This window comes from Salmo salar, chromosome ssa13, assembly GCF_905237065.1.
Source record: "Salmo salar chromosome ssa13, Ssal_v3.1, whole genome shotgun sequence".
Classification (NCBI taxonomy): Eukaryota; Metazoa; Chordata; class Actinopteri; order Salmoniformes; family Salmonidae; genus Salmo; species Salmo salar.
The window spans coordinates 96,917,508-96,930,613 of record NC_059454.1 but is presented as its reverse complement, the minus strand read 5'-3'; the positions used below and the strand labels follow the sequence as shown (position 1 = coordinate 96,930,613).

General features: G+C 41.0%; 1 protein-coding gene across 1 annotated transcript in view; it reads left to right on the top strand.

Annotated features, from left to right (window-relative positions):
* LOC106568332 (aryl hydrocarbon receptor) overlaps window positions 1–13,106 on the top strand; it is a 51,948-nt gene that overhangs the window by 4,255 nt on the left and 34,587 nt on the right. The window contains exon 2 of the mRNA XM_014138588.2: window positions 7,049–7,239. Coding sequence (XP_013994063.2) covers window positions 7,049–7,239 — 191 coding nt within the window. The remainder of the gene's footprint in view (window positions 1–7,048; window positions 7,240–13,106) is intronic.

Below are 13,106 nucleotides of genomic sequence, written 5' to 3'. Positions count from 1 at the left end.
TATAATTCACAATGCATGCACAGCCTATCCTCATGCTTTTATTCCAAGTTCTCCAGGTCCTGCTTTCTCTCGCCACTGTATTTCTTTATTCCCTTATCTTCTCTTTCCTATATCTCTTCTCCCTCTCTCCCCTCTCCATCTCCCTCTCCTCCCTCTCTCTCTCTCTCTCTCTCTCTCTCTCTCTCTCTCTATCTCAAATTCAAGCTGCTTTATTGGCATGAAAAACATTGTGTCAATATTGCCAAAGGAACAATGTATACAATATACATTGTAATACAATTATAAACAAAAACAAATAATAATATAAAATGGCAGTAAATAATAATACAAAATTAAATATAAAAATAATAACAATAAAATAGTAGTAAAATAATAGTAAAATAGTAGAATGTAATAAATCTAAAAATCTAAATATGGAAAATGAATTTATAACTAACTTATAACTAAACATCAGTACTACAACAACTATCATCATTACCACTACTACCACCATCACTAAACTGCTATCATTACCATTACCACCCATACCACTACTATTTGGAATGATAAACAACAATAATAATAGTAATAACAATAATAGTAATAATAAGTAAGTTACTGTTTACTATGCAGATGTTATTATTCAGTGTCCCTCAGGCTATGGCAGGCAAATACATATTTGACTGCAAGAGGAGCCATTGCTCCTTCGCCCATGAGTATTTTTAGTTTTTCTTCTGAGTTCAAATTTGGAATAAATGTAGTCATATCTGTAAATAATGAATCTCTTGGTGAGGAATATTTATCACAGTAAAGGAGAAAGTGCATCGCTGTCTCTACCTCCCCTGTCGTGCAGTGATCACATACACGCTCTTCTTTGAGTAGCCATGTCTTTTTATGTCTGCCGGTTTCTATTGTCAGTTGGTGGTCACTCAGCCTGTACTTGGTAAGGATCTGTCTCTGCTTCGTATATCTGACAGAGTAGAGATAATCAGCCAATTCATATTCTCTGTTTAGGGTCAGATAGCAATTTAGTCGGCTTTGGGATTTTGTTTCATTTTTCCAATGTTGTAAATATGAGTCCTTTGATTGGTTCATGATTTTGTTTATTTGAATTCTTTCTTTTGAAGCAGTGCTGGTGTCAGCTTGGTTGGTGAGGTCCAACACCAGCTGACTGAGAGGGCTCATTTCTGGGCTCAGCTCTTGGGTTTGAAGTGCTTTAAATTGCAGACTTGAATTTGGACTTGAATTTAGATGTAGCCAAAATTTTAATGATCTTTTCTGTATTTTCATTATTACTGGAAAGCAGCCCAATTCTGCCCTACATGCATTAGTTGGTGTATTTCTCTGGACTTGTAGGATTTTCCGACAGAATTCTGCATGTAGGGCTTCAATTGGATGTTTGTCCCACATTTTAAATTCCAGTTTATTGAGTGGCCCCCAAACCTCACTTCCGTAAAGCGCAAATTGGTAGGATTACACTGTCAAATATTTTGGTCCAAATTCTAATTGGGATGTTGATTTTGAATAATTTCATTTTTATTGCATACAATGCTCTGCGGGCTTTTTCTTTGAGTGCATTCACTGCCATATTAAAGTTTCCCGATGCAGATATGGTCAGACCAAGGTAGGTGTAATTTTTAGTGTGTTCAGGGTGTTCAGGGTGAATTTATATTTGTGTTTCTGACATCTGTTTTTTTTTTTTTGAAAATTGTGATTTTCGTTTTTTGGAAATTTACTGCCAGGGCCCAATTATGGCAATATTGCTCTAGAATAATAATGTTCTGTTGAATACCTTCTTTGGTTGGTGATAGAAGTACCAAGTCATTAGCATATAGCAGGTATTTCACCTCTGTGTCAAATAGTGTGAGTCCTGGGGCTGGAGAATGGTCCAACATGTCTGCTAATTCATTGATATAAATGTTGAAAAGGTTTGGACTCAAACTGCAGCCTTGTCTCACACCTCGACATTGTGAAAATAGTTCTGTTCTTTGGTTTTTGATTTTTATTGCACATTTGTTTTCTGTGTACATACATTTTATTAAGTCATACACCTTACCACCAAGCCCACTTTGGAGAATTTTGTAGAATAGCCCTTCGTGCCAAATAGAATCAAATGCTTTTTTTAAAGTCAATAAAGCAAGCAAAGATTTTGCCCTCTTTTTTTTTGGTGGACGTGTTTATTAATTAGTGTGTGTAAGGTGTATATATGGTCAGTAGTGCGATGGTTAGGGAGAAAGCCAATTTGACATTTACTTATTAAATTTTTTTCTTGACGAAAGGTTTGAATTCTTGAATTCAAAATGCTACAGAAAACCTTTCCCAAGTTACTGTTTATGCAAATTCCCCTGTAATTATTGGGGTCTGATTTGACTCCACTTTTGTGGATAGGGGAGATGAGCCCCTGGTTCCAGACATCAGGGAAGCAGCCAGAAGTTAAAACCATGTTGAACAGTTTAAACACAGCATTTTGCAACTCAGGTGTGCTGTTTTTCAGCATTTCATTTTTGATGTTGTCTAGACCACAAGCCTTCTTTGATTTAATAGATTTGAGCTTTTCATTTAGTTCTTGTTGGGTTATTGGGTAATCTAATGGATTTTGGTTGTTTTTAATGACTGATTCAAGGATGTTCAATTTTTCTATAATTTCTAATTGGTTCTGTTGTAAGTCTTTTTGTGGGATGTTTTTGTATAGATTATCAAAATAAGTTTTCCAAATTCCTACTTCTTGTATGGCTAATTCTTGTGGCTTTGTTGTGCTTAAATTGTTCCACATGTCCCAGAACTGATTTTGGTCAATTGCGTTTTCAATTTCATCAAGTATCTTGTTGGTATAATTCAATTTCTTGCGTTTCAGTGTTTGTTTATACTGTTTCAGAGTTTCAAAATATTCATATCGTAGCTCTGGGTTGTTTTGCTGCTTATGTTTTTCATTTGACATTGGTCTTAGGTGTTTTCTAATTGTTTTACATTCATTATCAAACCATTTATCAGAAACATTTTGTTTTTTGTTTCTGATGTTGCATTTCTTTGGTTTTCTCAAATTTGCTTTCGATGCTGCTTTTTGGAATATGCAGTTGATGTTTTGAGTAGCCGAATTGACACCATCTTTATTGTTTTGGTATTGTGAGTTATTGAAAAACTGTATAGAGTTCATCATTTCATTTCTCTCTCTCTCTCTGTTTCTCTCTCTGTCTGTGTCTCTCTCTCTCTCTCTGTGTCTCTCTCTCTCTCTCTCTCTCTCTCTCTCTCTCTCTCTCTCTCTCTCTCTCTCTCTGTCTCTCTCTCTCTCTGTCTCTCTCTCTGTTTCTCTCTCTCTGTCTCTCTGTTTCTCTCTCTCTCTGTCTCTCTCTTTGTCTCTCTCTCTCTGTGTGTGTCTCTCTCTGTCTCTATCTCTCTCTCTCTGTCTCTCTCTCTCTGTGTCTCTCTCTGTCTCTCTCTCTGTTTCTCTCTCTCTGTCTCTCTGTTTCTCTCTCTCTCTGTCTCTCTCTTTGTCTCTCTCTCTCTGTGTGTGTCTCTCTCTGTCTCTATCTCTCTCTCTCTGTCTCTCTCTCTCTGTGTCTCTCTCTGTGTCTCTCTCTCTGTCTGTCTCTCTTTCTCTCTGTGTCTCTCTCTCTGTCTGTCTCTCTCTCTGTCTGTCTCTCTCTCTCTGTCTCTCTCTGTCTCTCTCTCTCTCTCTCTCTCTCTCTCTCTCTCTCTCTCTCTCTCTCTCTCTCTCTCTCTGTGTCTCTCTCTCTGTCGCTCTCTCTTTCTCTCTCTCTCTGTCGCGCTCTCTCTCTCTCTCTCTCTCTCTCTCTCTCTCTCTCTGTCTCTCTCTGTCTCTGTCTCTCTCTCTCTCTTTCTCTCTGTGTCTCTCTCTCTATGTCTCTCTCTCTCTCTCTCTCTCTCTGTCTCTATGTGTCCTCCTCTCTCTCTCTCTCTCTCTCTCTCTCTCTCTCTCTCTCTCTCTCTCTCTCTCTCAGTGCCCTTGTCTAAGGCACTGCATCTCAATGCTTGAGGCGTCACTACAGACACCCTGGTTCGATTCCAGGCTGTATCACAGCCGGCCGTGATTAGCAGTCCCATAGGGTGGTGCACAATTTACCCCGCGTTGGCCAGGGTAGGCCGTCATTGTAAATAAAAATGTGTTCTTAACTGACTTGCCTAGTTACATAAAAGGTGAAGCAAATATTTTTTGCGTACTTTCCCCCTCTTGAAATTGTATTGGTCCTGTCAGATGTCTTTGAAATTGACCTTAATTGGGACTCTAGAAGGCATCACTGGTTAACGATCGTGAAATGCTATGCTGAAATAAGTCATCCTGTAATTCAGAACCAACCGGAGTGTGAGGTCCATGTGTTTCCCAAAGGACAGACCATGGGTTCAGTAACCATGCCTCCTCCCCTCGTCCCCGAGGTATAGAGGAGCCAGCCAGTCACTCTGTCCTCTGGGGCAGCAGCAGTGGAACAGAAATCCTGTTTGTCCTTAGCTATGCTGCCTGGGGCTGCAGACTGCAGGATGGCCTCTGGATTAGACATCACACAGGCTGCATCTCTATAATGGAAAGTCCTTTTCTCTCCTCTCCCTCAATTTTATAGTCTAAAGGGGCTTATCTCTTTCAAGTCCCTGAAAACATATTGTAAGTGACAGCAATAGCCAGATAATTACCAGTGTAAAGACAGACGCTGGGAGACGAGAAGCAAGTACAGGGAGTGAACATTTAATAAACAACGGACATGAAACAGAACACGGACAGCGCATGGACAGGGGAAAAATAACATCAATGTTGACACTGGGAACAAACTGAGGAACAGACAGATAAAGAGGGGCAATCAACAAAGTGAAGGAGTCCAGGTGAGTCCAATATTGCGCTGATGCGCGTAATGATGGTGACAGTGGAGCGGGAGCAGGTGTGACAACCAGACCTGTCATGAAGAATGGACTCTGTTTCCCAACATCTGTTTCTGTGTTCATTTTACATGTCCTGATATGCTTATAGAAGCGAGTCTTTGTTGTCTATTCATGGAACTGGTGTTGAGAAATTGACCTGAAACAGCTTCTTATTCTCAGCCATCTGTTGACTACAGGGGCAGGGCATTTCAGGACAGATTACATACAGTACCATTCAAAAGTTTGGACACACCTACTCATTCAAGGGTTTTTCTTTATTTGTACTATTTTCTACATTGTAGAATAATCAAACAAATCAAAATATATTTTCTTCAAAGTATCCACCCTTTGCCTTGATGACAGCTTTGCACACTCTTGACATTCTCTCAACCACCTTCATAAGGTAGTCACCTGGAATGCATTTCAATTAACAGATATGCCTTGTTAAAAGTTAATTTGTTGAATTTCTTTCCTTCTTAATGCTTTTGAGCCAATCAGTTGTGTTGTGACAAGGTCGGGGTGGTATACAGAAGATAGCCCTATTTGGTAAAAGACCAAATCCATATTATGGCAAGAACAGCTCAAATAAGCAAAGAGAACGACAGTCCATCATTACTTTAAGACATGAAGGTCAGTCAATCCGGGAAATTTCAAGAACTTTGAAAGTTTCTTCAAGTGCAGTCGCAAAAACCATCAAGCGCTAGGATGAAACTGGCTCTCATGAGGACCGCCACAGGAAAGGAAGACCCAGCGTTATCTCTGCTGCAGAGGACAAGTTCATTAGAGTTACCAGCCTCAGAAATTGCAGCCCAAATAAATTATTCTCAGAGTTCAAGTAACAGACACAACTTAACATCAACTGTTCAGAGTGGACTGTGTGAATCAGGCCTTCATGGTCGAATTAATGCAAAGAAACCACTACTGAAGGACACCAATAAGAAAAGTTGACTTGCTTGGGCCAAGAAACACGAGCAATGAACATTAGACCTGGAAATCTGTCCTTTGGCCTGATGAGTCCAAATGTCAGATTTTTGGTTCCAACTGCCATGTCTGTTTGAGACACAGAGTAGGTGAACGGATTATCCCTGCATGTGTGGTTCCCACCGTGAAGCATGGAGGTGTGATGGTGTGGGGTTGCTTTGCTGGTGATACATTCTGTGATTTATTTTTTTATTCAAGGCACACTTAACCAGCATGACTACGACAGCATTCTGCAGCAATACGCCATCCCATCTGGTTTGCACTTAGTGGGACTATAATTTGTTTTTCAACAGGACAATGACCCAACACACCTCCAGGCTGTGTAAGGGCTATTTGACCAAGAAGGAGAGTGATGGAGTGTTGCATCAGATGACCTGGCCTCCACAATCACCCGATCTCAACCCATTTGAGATGGTTTGGTATGGCTTGGACCGCAGAGTGAAGGAAAAGCAGCCAAAAAGTGCTTAGTATTTGTGGGAACTCCTTCAAGACTGTTGGAAAAGCATTTCAGGTGAAGCTGGTTGAGAGAATGCCAAGAGTGTGCAAAGCTGTCATCAAGGCAAAGGGTGGCTACTTTGAAGAATCTGAAATATAAAATATATTTTGATTTGTTTAACTTTTTTGGTTACTACATGTGTTATTTCATAGTTTTGATGTCTTCACTATTATTCTACAATGTCAAAAATAGTAAAAATAAAGAAAAACCCTTGAATGAGTCGGTGTGCCCAAACTTTTGACTGGTACTGTAAGTGTGACTGACCAGGTATCCAATCTATTACACTTCACTTCCTTTGACCACCTCCTCTCCGGAATGACCCCAGCAGCTGATAAGCATCACCTGACAGAATTTGTGTCATGGCTCCAATGTGACTGACAGGTGACTGACTGGTTTTGAACCTGGGTTGTCTGTTCACCACAAGACTGTGTTAGCTTGCTACTGACATTCATATACTCTAGTAGTCCAAAGTCTGTGTTCAGTAGATTCCTAACCTTCCCTTGTCCTCTCTGGTCTGTCCCCAGCCTGTTAACCCTCTGAGCTAAAGTATCTGACCATCAGCTGCAGTTCAGCTGTGTTCAGTAGATTCCTAACCTCCCCTTGTCCTCTCTGGTCTGTCCCCAGCCTGTTAACCCTCTGAGCTAAAGCCTCTGACCATCAGCTGCAGTTCAGCTCTGTTCAGTAGATTACTAATTCCCCCCCTCTCCCCTCCTCTCCTGTCCCCAGTCTGAAGCATGCTCCAGGTGACAGTGTGGTAAAGACCAACCCTTCAAAACGTCACCGGGACCGTCTGAACGGGGAGCTGGACCGGCTGACCAGCCTGCTGCCCTTCTCCCCAGAGGTCAGGGGTAGGTTGGACAAATTGTCTGCCCTGCGGCTCAGCGTGGGATACGTCAAAGTCAAGAGCTTCTTCCATGGTGAGTGGAATTTGGAGGTGCGCACACACCATACATACAGGCACGCACACACACACTATGTTTATCGTTAAACTCACTGTTGGAAAGTAATGCACAGGCTATTAACATGCTCTACAGCAGGGATCATCAACTAGATTTAGCTCGATGGTCAGGGGGCCGGAACATAACTACAAATAATTTGTAGACTGCAAATTGACTGCAAGAAGCCCGGACAGAAATAATATTTGACTAAAACATCATTTCAAACCTTGCTTACATTTATAAACAGTAATTGCCTTAATGTTGCTCGACCCCAGGAAGAGTAAGGTGGATCCATGATAAATACTAAATAAAAAAATACTGTTTTAAGCAATGAGCCTGACGCCACAGATGAGAACATTTAGCTTAAAATGTTGATCAACTATTGCTCTATTTCTTCACAGTATAAGCACAGCAATGCGCACACAGCAATAAGCTATAAGCGCAAATGTTCAATTAGCAGGAAAACACCATTCTCAAAAGTGACCACAAATGCTATTATGCACGCAATGCTTTTATTATAAAGGTTTATTTTTATGGTGAAAATTATCTTCTCCAACTTGAAACTCACACGCTGTATATGTTTGCCAGTTAGGCTCTACACCTGTTGTAAAACGGTGGCATGTCGCTAAAGATTGATAAAAGTAAGGGGCCTAGACAGCTGCCCTGGGGGATTCCTGATTCTACCTGGATTATGGAGAGGCTTCCATTAAAGAACACCCTCTGTGTTCTGTTAGACAGGTAACTCTTTATCCACAATATAGCAGGGGGTGTAAAGCCATAACACATACGTTTTTCCAGCAGCAGACTATGATCCATAATGTCAGAAGCCACACTGAAATCTAACAAAACAGCCCCACAATCTTGTTGTCTTTCATAATTTGGTCAGATATACAGTACCTGTCAAAAGTTTGTACACACCTACTCATTCCGGGGTTTTTCTTTATTTTTACTGTTTTCTACATTGTAGAATAATAGTGGAGACATCAAAACTATGAAATAACACATATGGAATCATGTAGTAATCAAACATTTTTTAAACAAATCAAAATATATTTTATATTTGAGATTCTTCAAAGTAGCCACCCTTTGCCTTGATGACAGCTTTGCACACTCTTGGCATTCTCTCATCCAGCTTCATGAGGTAGTCACCTGGAATGCATTTCAATTAACAGGTGTGCCTTGTTAAAAGTTAATTTGCGGAATTTCTTTCCTACTTAATGCTTTTGAGCCAATCAGTTGTGTTGTGACAAGGTAGGGGTGGTATACAGAAGATAGCGCTATTTGGTAAAATACCAAGTCCATATTATGGCAAGAACAGCTGAAATAAGCAAAGAGAAATGACAGTCCATCATTAATTTAAGACATGAAGGTCAGTCAGTCCGGAAAATGTCCAAAACTTTGAAAGTTTCTTCAAGTGCAGTTGCAAAAACCATCAAGCGCTATGATGAAACTGATCCTCACGAGGACCGCCACAGGAAAGGAAGACCCAGATTTACTTCTGCTGCAGAGGATAAGTTAATTTGTTCAATCACCCAACCTCAACCCAATTGAGATGGTTTGGTATGAGTTGGACCGCAGAGTGAAGGAAAAGCAACCAACAAGTGCTCAGCATATGTGGGAACTTCTTCAAGACTGTTGGAAAAAGCATTCCAGGTGAAGCTGGTTGAGAGAATGTCAAGAGCGTGCAAAGCTGTCATCAATGCAAAGGAAAGCTACTTTGAAGATTCTAAAATATATTTTGATTTGTTTAACCTGTTGGGGCTAGGGGGCAGTATTTGCACGGCCGGATAAAAAACGTACCCGATTTAATCTGGTTACTACTCCTGCCCAGAAATGAGAATATGCATATTATTAGTACATTTGGATAGAAAACACTCTACAGTTTCTAAAACTGTTTGAATGGTGTCTGTGAGTATAACAGAACTCATATGGCAGGCCAAAACCTGAGAAGATTCCATACAGGAAGTGCCCTGTCTGACAATTTGTTGTCCTTCTGTTGCATCTCTATCGAAAATACAGCATCTGTGCTGTTACGTGACACTTTATAAGGCTCCCATTGGCTCTCAGAAGCCACCAGAAAGTGTAATGGGGTGTCTGCTGTCTCTGGGCGAAGAACAGCAGGAGAATTTGTGAGTGGTCAGCCTGGGGACAGTGACACTGGAGATGCGCGTTCATGAGAATTCTCCATTTTTTTCTTTCAGCCTTTCAGCCTTTGAATGAATACAACGTTGCCCGGTTGGAATATTATCACTAGCATAAAAATAGATTTTAAACAGCGTTTGACATGCTTCTAAGTACGGTAATGGAATATTTTGAATTTTTTTGTCACGAAATGCGCTCGCGCGTCACCCTTCGGATAGTGACCTGAACGCACTAACAAAACGGAGCTATTTGAATATAACTATGGATTATTTGGAACCAAAACAGCATTTGTTGTTGAAGTAGAAGTCCTGGGAGTGCATTCTGACGAAGAACAGCAAAGGTAATCAAATTTTTCTAATAGTAATTCTGAGTTTAGGTTGTCCCAAACTTGGTGGGTGTCAAAATAGCTAGCCGTGATGGCCGGGCTATGTACTCAGAATATTGCAAAATGTGCTTTCGCCGAAAAGCTATTTTAAAATCTGACACCGCGATTGCATAAAGGACTTCTGTATCTATAATTGTTATGTATTTTGTGAACGTTTATCATGAGTAATTTAGTAAATTCACCGGAAGTTTTCGGTGGGTATGCTAGTTCTGAACATCACATGCTAATGTAAAAAGCTGGTTTTTGATATAAATATGAACTTGATTGAACAAAACATGCATGTATTGTATAACATAATGTCCTAGGAGTGTCATCTGGTGAAGATCATCAAAGGTTAGTGCTGCATTTAGCTGTGGTTTTGGTTTTTGTGACATATATGCTTGCTTTGAAAATGGCTGTGTGATTATTTTTGGCAGGGTACTCTCCTGACATAATCTAATGTTTTGCTTTCGCTGTAAAGCCTTTTTGAAATCGGACAATGTGGTTAGATTAACGAGAGTCTTGTCTTTAAAATGGTGTAAAATAGTCATATGTTTGAGAAATTGAAGTTATATCATTTTTGAGGTATTTGTATTTTGCGCCACACGGTCCCACTAGGGTGGGACCTAGCCCAGGGAAGTTAACACTTATTTGGTTAGTACACGATTCCCTATGTGTTATTTCATAGTTTTGATGTCTTCACTATAATTTTACAATGTAGAAAATAAAGAAAAACCCTTTAATGAGTGTCCGAACTCTTGACTGGCACAGTACTTGGATGTTTAGTGTCAGCGTTTGTTGCTGGCATGTCATGCCTACGTTTGCTTATCTTGCCACTGAAAAATCATTCAAGTAGTTGGCAATATCAGTTGGTTTTGTGATGAATGAGCCATCTGATTCCATGAATGATGGAGCTGAGGTTGCCTTTTTTCCCATGCTCCAAAGTTTTTTTATTATCATTCTTATGTAATTTATCTTTGTTTCATAGTGTAGTTTCTTATTATTTTTAATTCAGTGTAGTCATATGATTTCTCAATTTGCAATGCGTTTGCTAATCGGTTGTGCAGCCAGACTTATTTGCCATTCCTTTTGCCTCATCCCTCTCAACCAGACAATTTTTCAATTCCTCCTCAATCCACAAGGATTTAACCGTCTTTATAGTCATTTTCTTAATGGGTGCATGCTTATTAGCAATTGGAATAAGTAATGCAGCATCTGTTTGCTCCTCATTACAAACCACGGACCAACAAATATTCTTTACATCAACAACATCGGAATCACTACAAAACGTATTTTATGCTAGTGGTTATATCAATTTGGGATCTATCGCATCCCACAAGTTTCCCAGACCATGTTTGTAATATTTATTTCTAGCACAGAATAGAAAAGGTCAACTTTTGTACTATGGGGATAGTAGATTGACATAGGCTATTGCTTTTGCTGTTCATTAGGCCTACTGATCTTGTTGGCTAACGAAAAGTAAATGTGCACAGTTCTTCCAATATCTTCAATATGCGACTCAAATTTGGATAAGGATGCGTGCAGTTGCGTCCTCGATGTGTCTGTTTTCACTTGTAGCCTGTGAGAAAGACCTGATCACGTGACGGAGAGCCATGTGAGTGAGAGGTGCTTCGGCATGCAGCCAGGAGAAGGGAATTATACTGTTCAGCCCAAGGGCACAACAGCCACTGGCCGCAAGAGGCATGGGAGGATTACGGCTACACAAAGGGGATGCAGCGGGGAGATTTGAGTTATTATCAAGTGCTTGTCACTAATACTAATATAGTTGCTCCGGAAAATAGATTTTGTTTAACAAGTAATATTTTTTTTATATCTGAAGTTAGGATTCAGTCTTTCAAGTTGAGTGTTTTTTCCTCTGAGTTTAGGTGCAGCTCTTAAGGATCTGTATGGTGAATGGTTGTGTAGTTTCCATGTCTATGTCCTGTTGTCTGTCTGAGGTGGCTGAAGCCTAGCTGTCTGTTGTCTGTCTGACTCAAAGGAGAACAGAGAGATTGAAATGAGAGTTGACACTGAATCCTTCTGACCCAAATTTGTTCCAGCATGTCAGTTGATGTCTGTTTGTGTCTGGACCTTTTTATCACCCCTGTGTGTGTGTCTTTTTTGCTGTAGTAATTGTCTGTGAGGAGCATGTCGACGGTATACTGCTAGGTTACAATGCCATTTTAAATTTTTTTAAATTTTAGTCATTTGGCAGACGCTCTTATCCAGAGCGACTTACAGTAGTGAATGCATACATTTCATTTCATTTCATGCATTTTTTTGTACTGGCCCCCCGTGGGAATCGAACCCACAACCCTGGCGTTGCACACACCATGCTGGCGTTGCAAACACCATGCTCTACCAGCTGAGCCACAGGGAAGGCCATCCCATGTCTACGGTATACTGCCAGGGTACAGTGCCATCCCATGTCTATGGTACACTGCCAGGGTACAGTGCCATCCCTTGTATATGGTATACTGCCAGGGTACAGTGCCATCCCATGTCTATGGTATACTGCCAGGGTACAGTGCCATCCCATGTCTATGGTATACTGCCAGGGTACAGTGCCATCTATGGTATACTGCTAGGGTATAGTGCCATCCCATGTCTATGGTACACTGCTAGGGTATAGTGCCATCCCATGTCTATGGTACACTGCTAGGGTATAGTGCCATCCCATGTCTATGGTATACTGCTAGGGTATAGTGCCATCCCATGCCTATGGTACACTGCTAGGGTATAGTGCCATCCCATGTCTATGGTACACTGCCAGGGTACAGTGCCATCCCATGTCTATGGTACACTGCTAGGGTACAGTGCCATCCCATGTCTATGGTACACTGCTAGGGTATAGTGCCATCCCATGTCTATGGTACTGCCAGGGTACAGTGCCATCCCATGTCTATGGTACACTGCTAGGGTACAATGCCATCCCATGTCTATGGTATACTGCCAGGGTACAGTGCCATCCCATGTCTATGGTATACTGCTAGGGTATAGTGCCATCCCATGTCTATGGTACACTGCTAGGGTATAGTGCCATCCCACGTCTATGGTACACTGCTAGGGTACAGTGCCATCTATGGTATACTGCTAGGGTATAGTGCCATCCCATGTCTATGGTACACTGCTAGGGTACAGTGCCATCCCATGTCTATGGTATACTGCTAGAGTACAGTGCCATCCCATGTCTATGGTATACTGCTAGAGTACAGTGCCATCCCATATCTATGGTATACTGCCAGGGTACAGTGCCATCCCATGTCTATGGTATACTGCCAGGGTATAGTGCCATCCCATGTCTATGGTACTGCCAGGGTACAGTGCCATCCCATGTCTA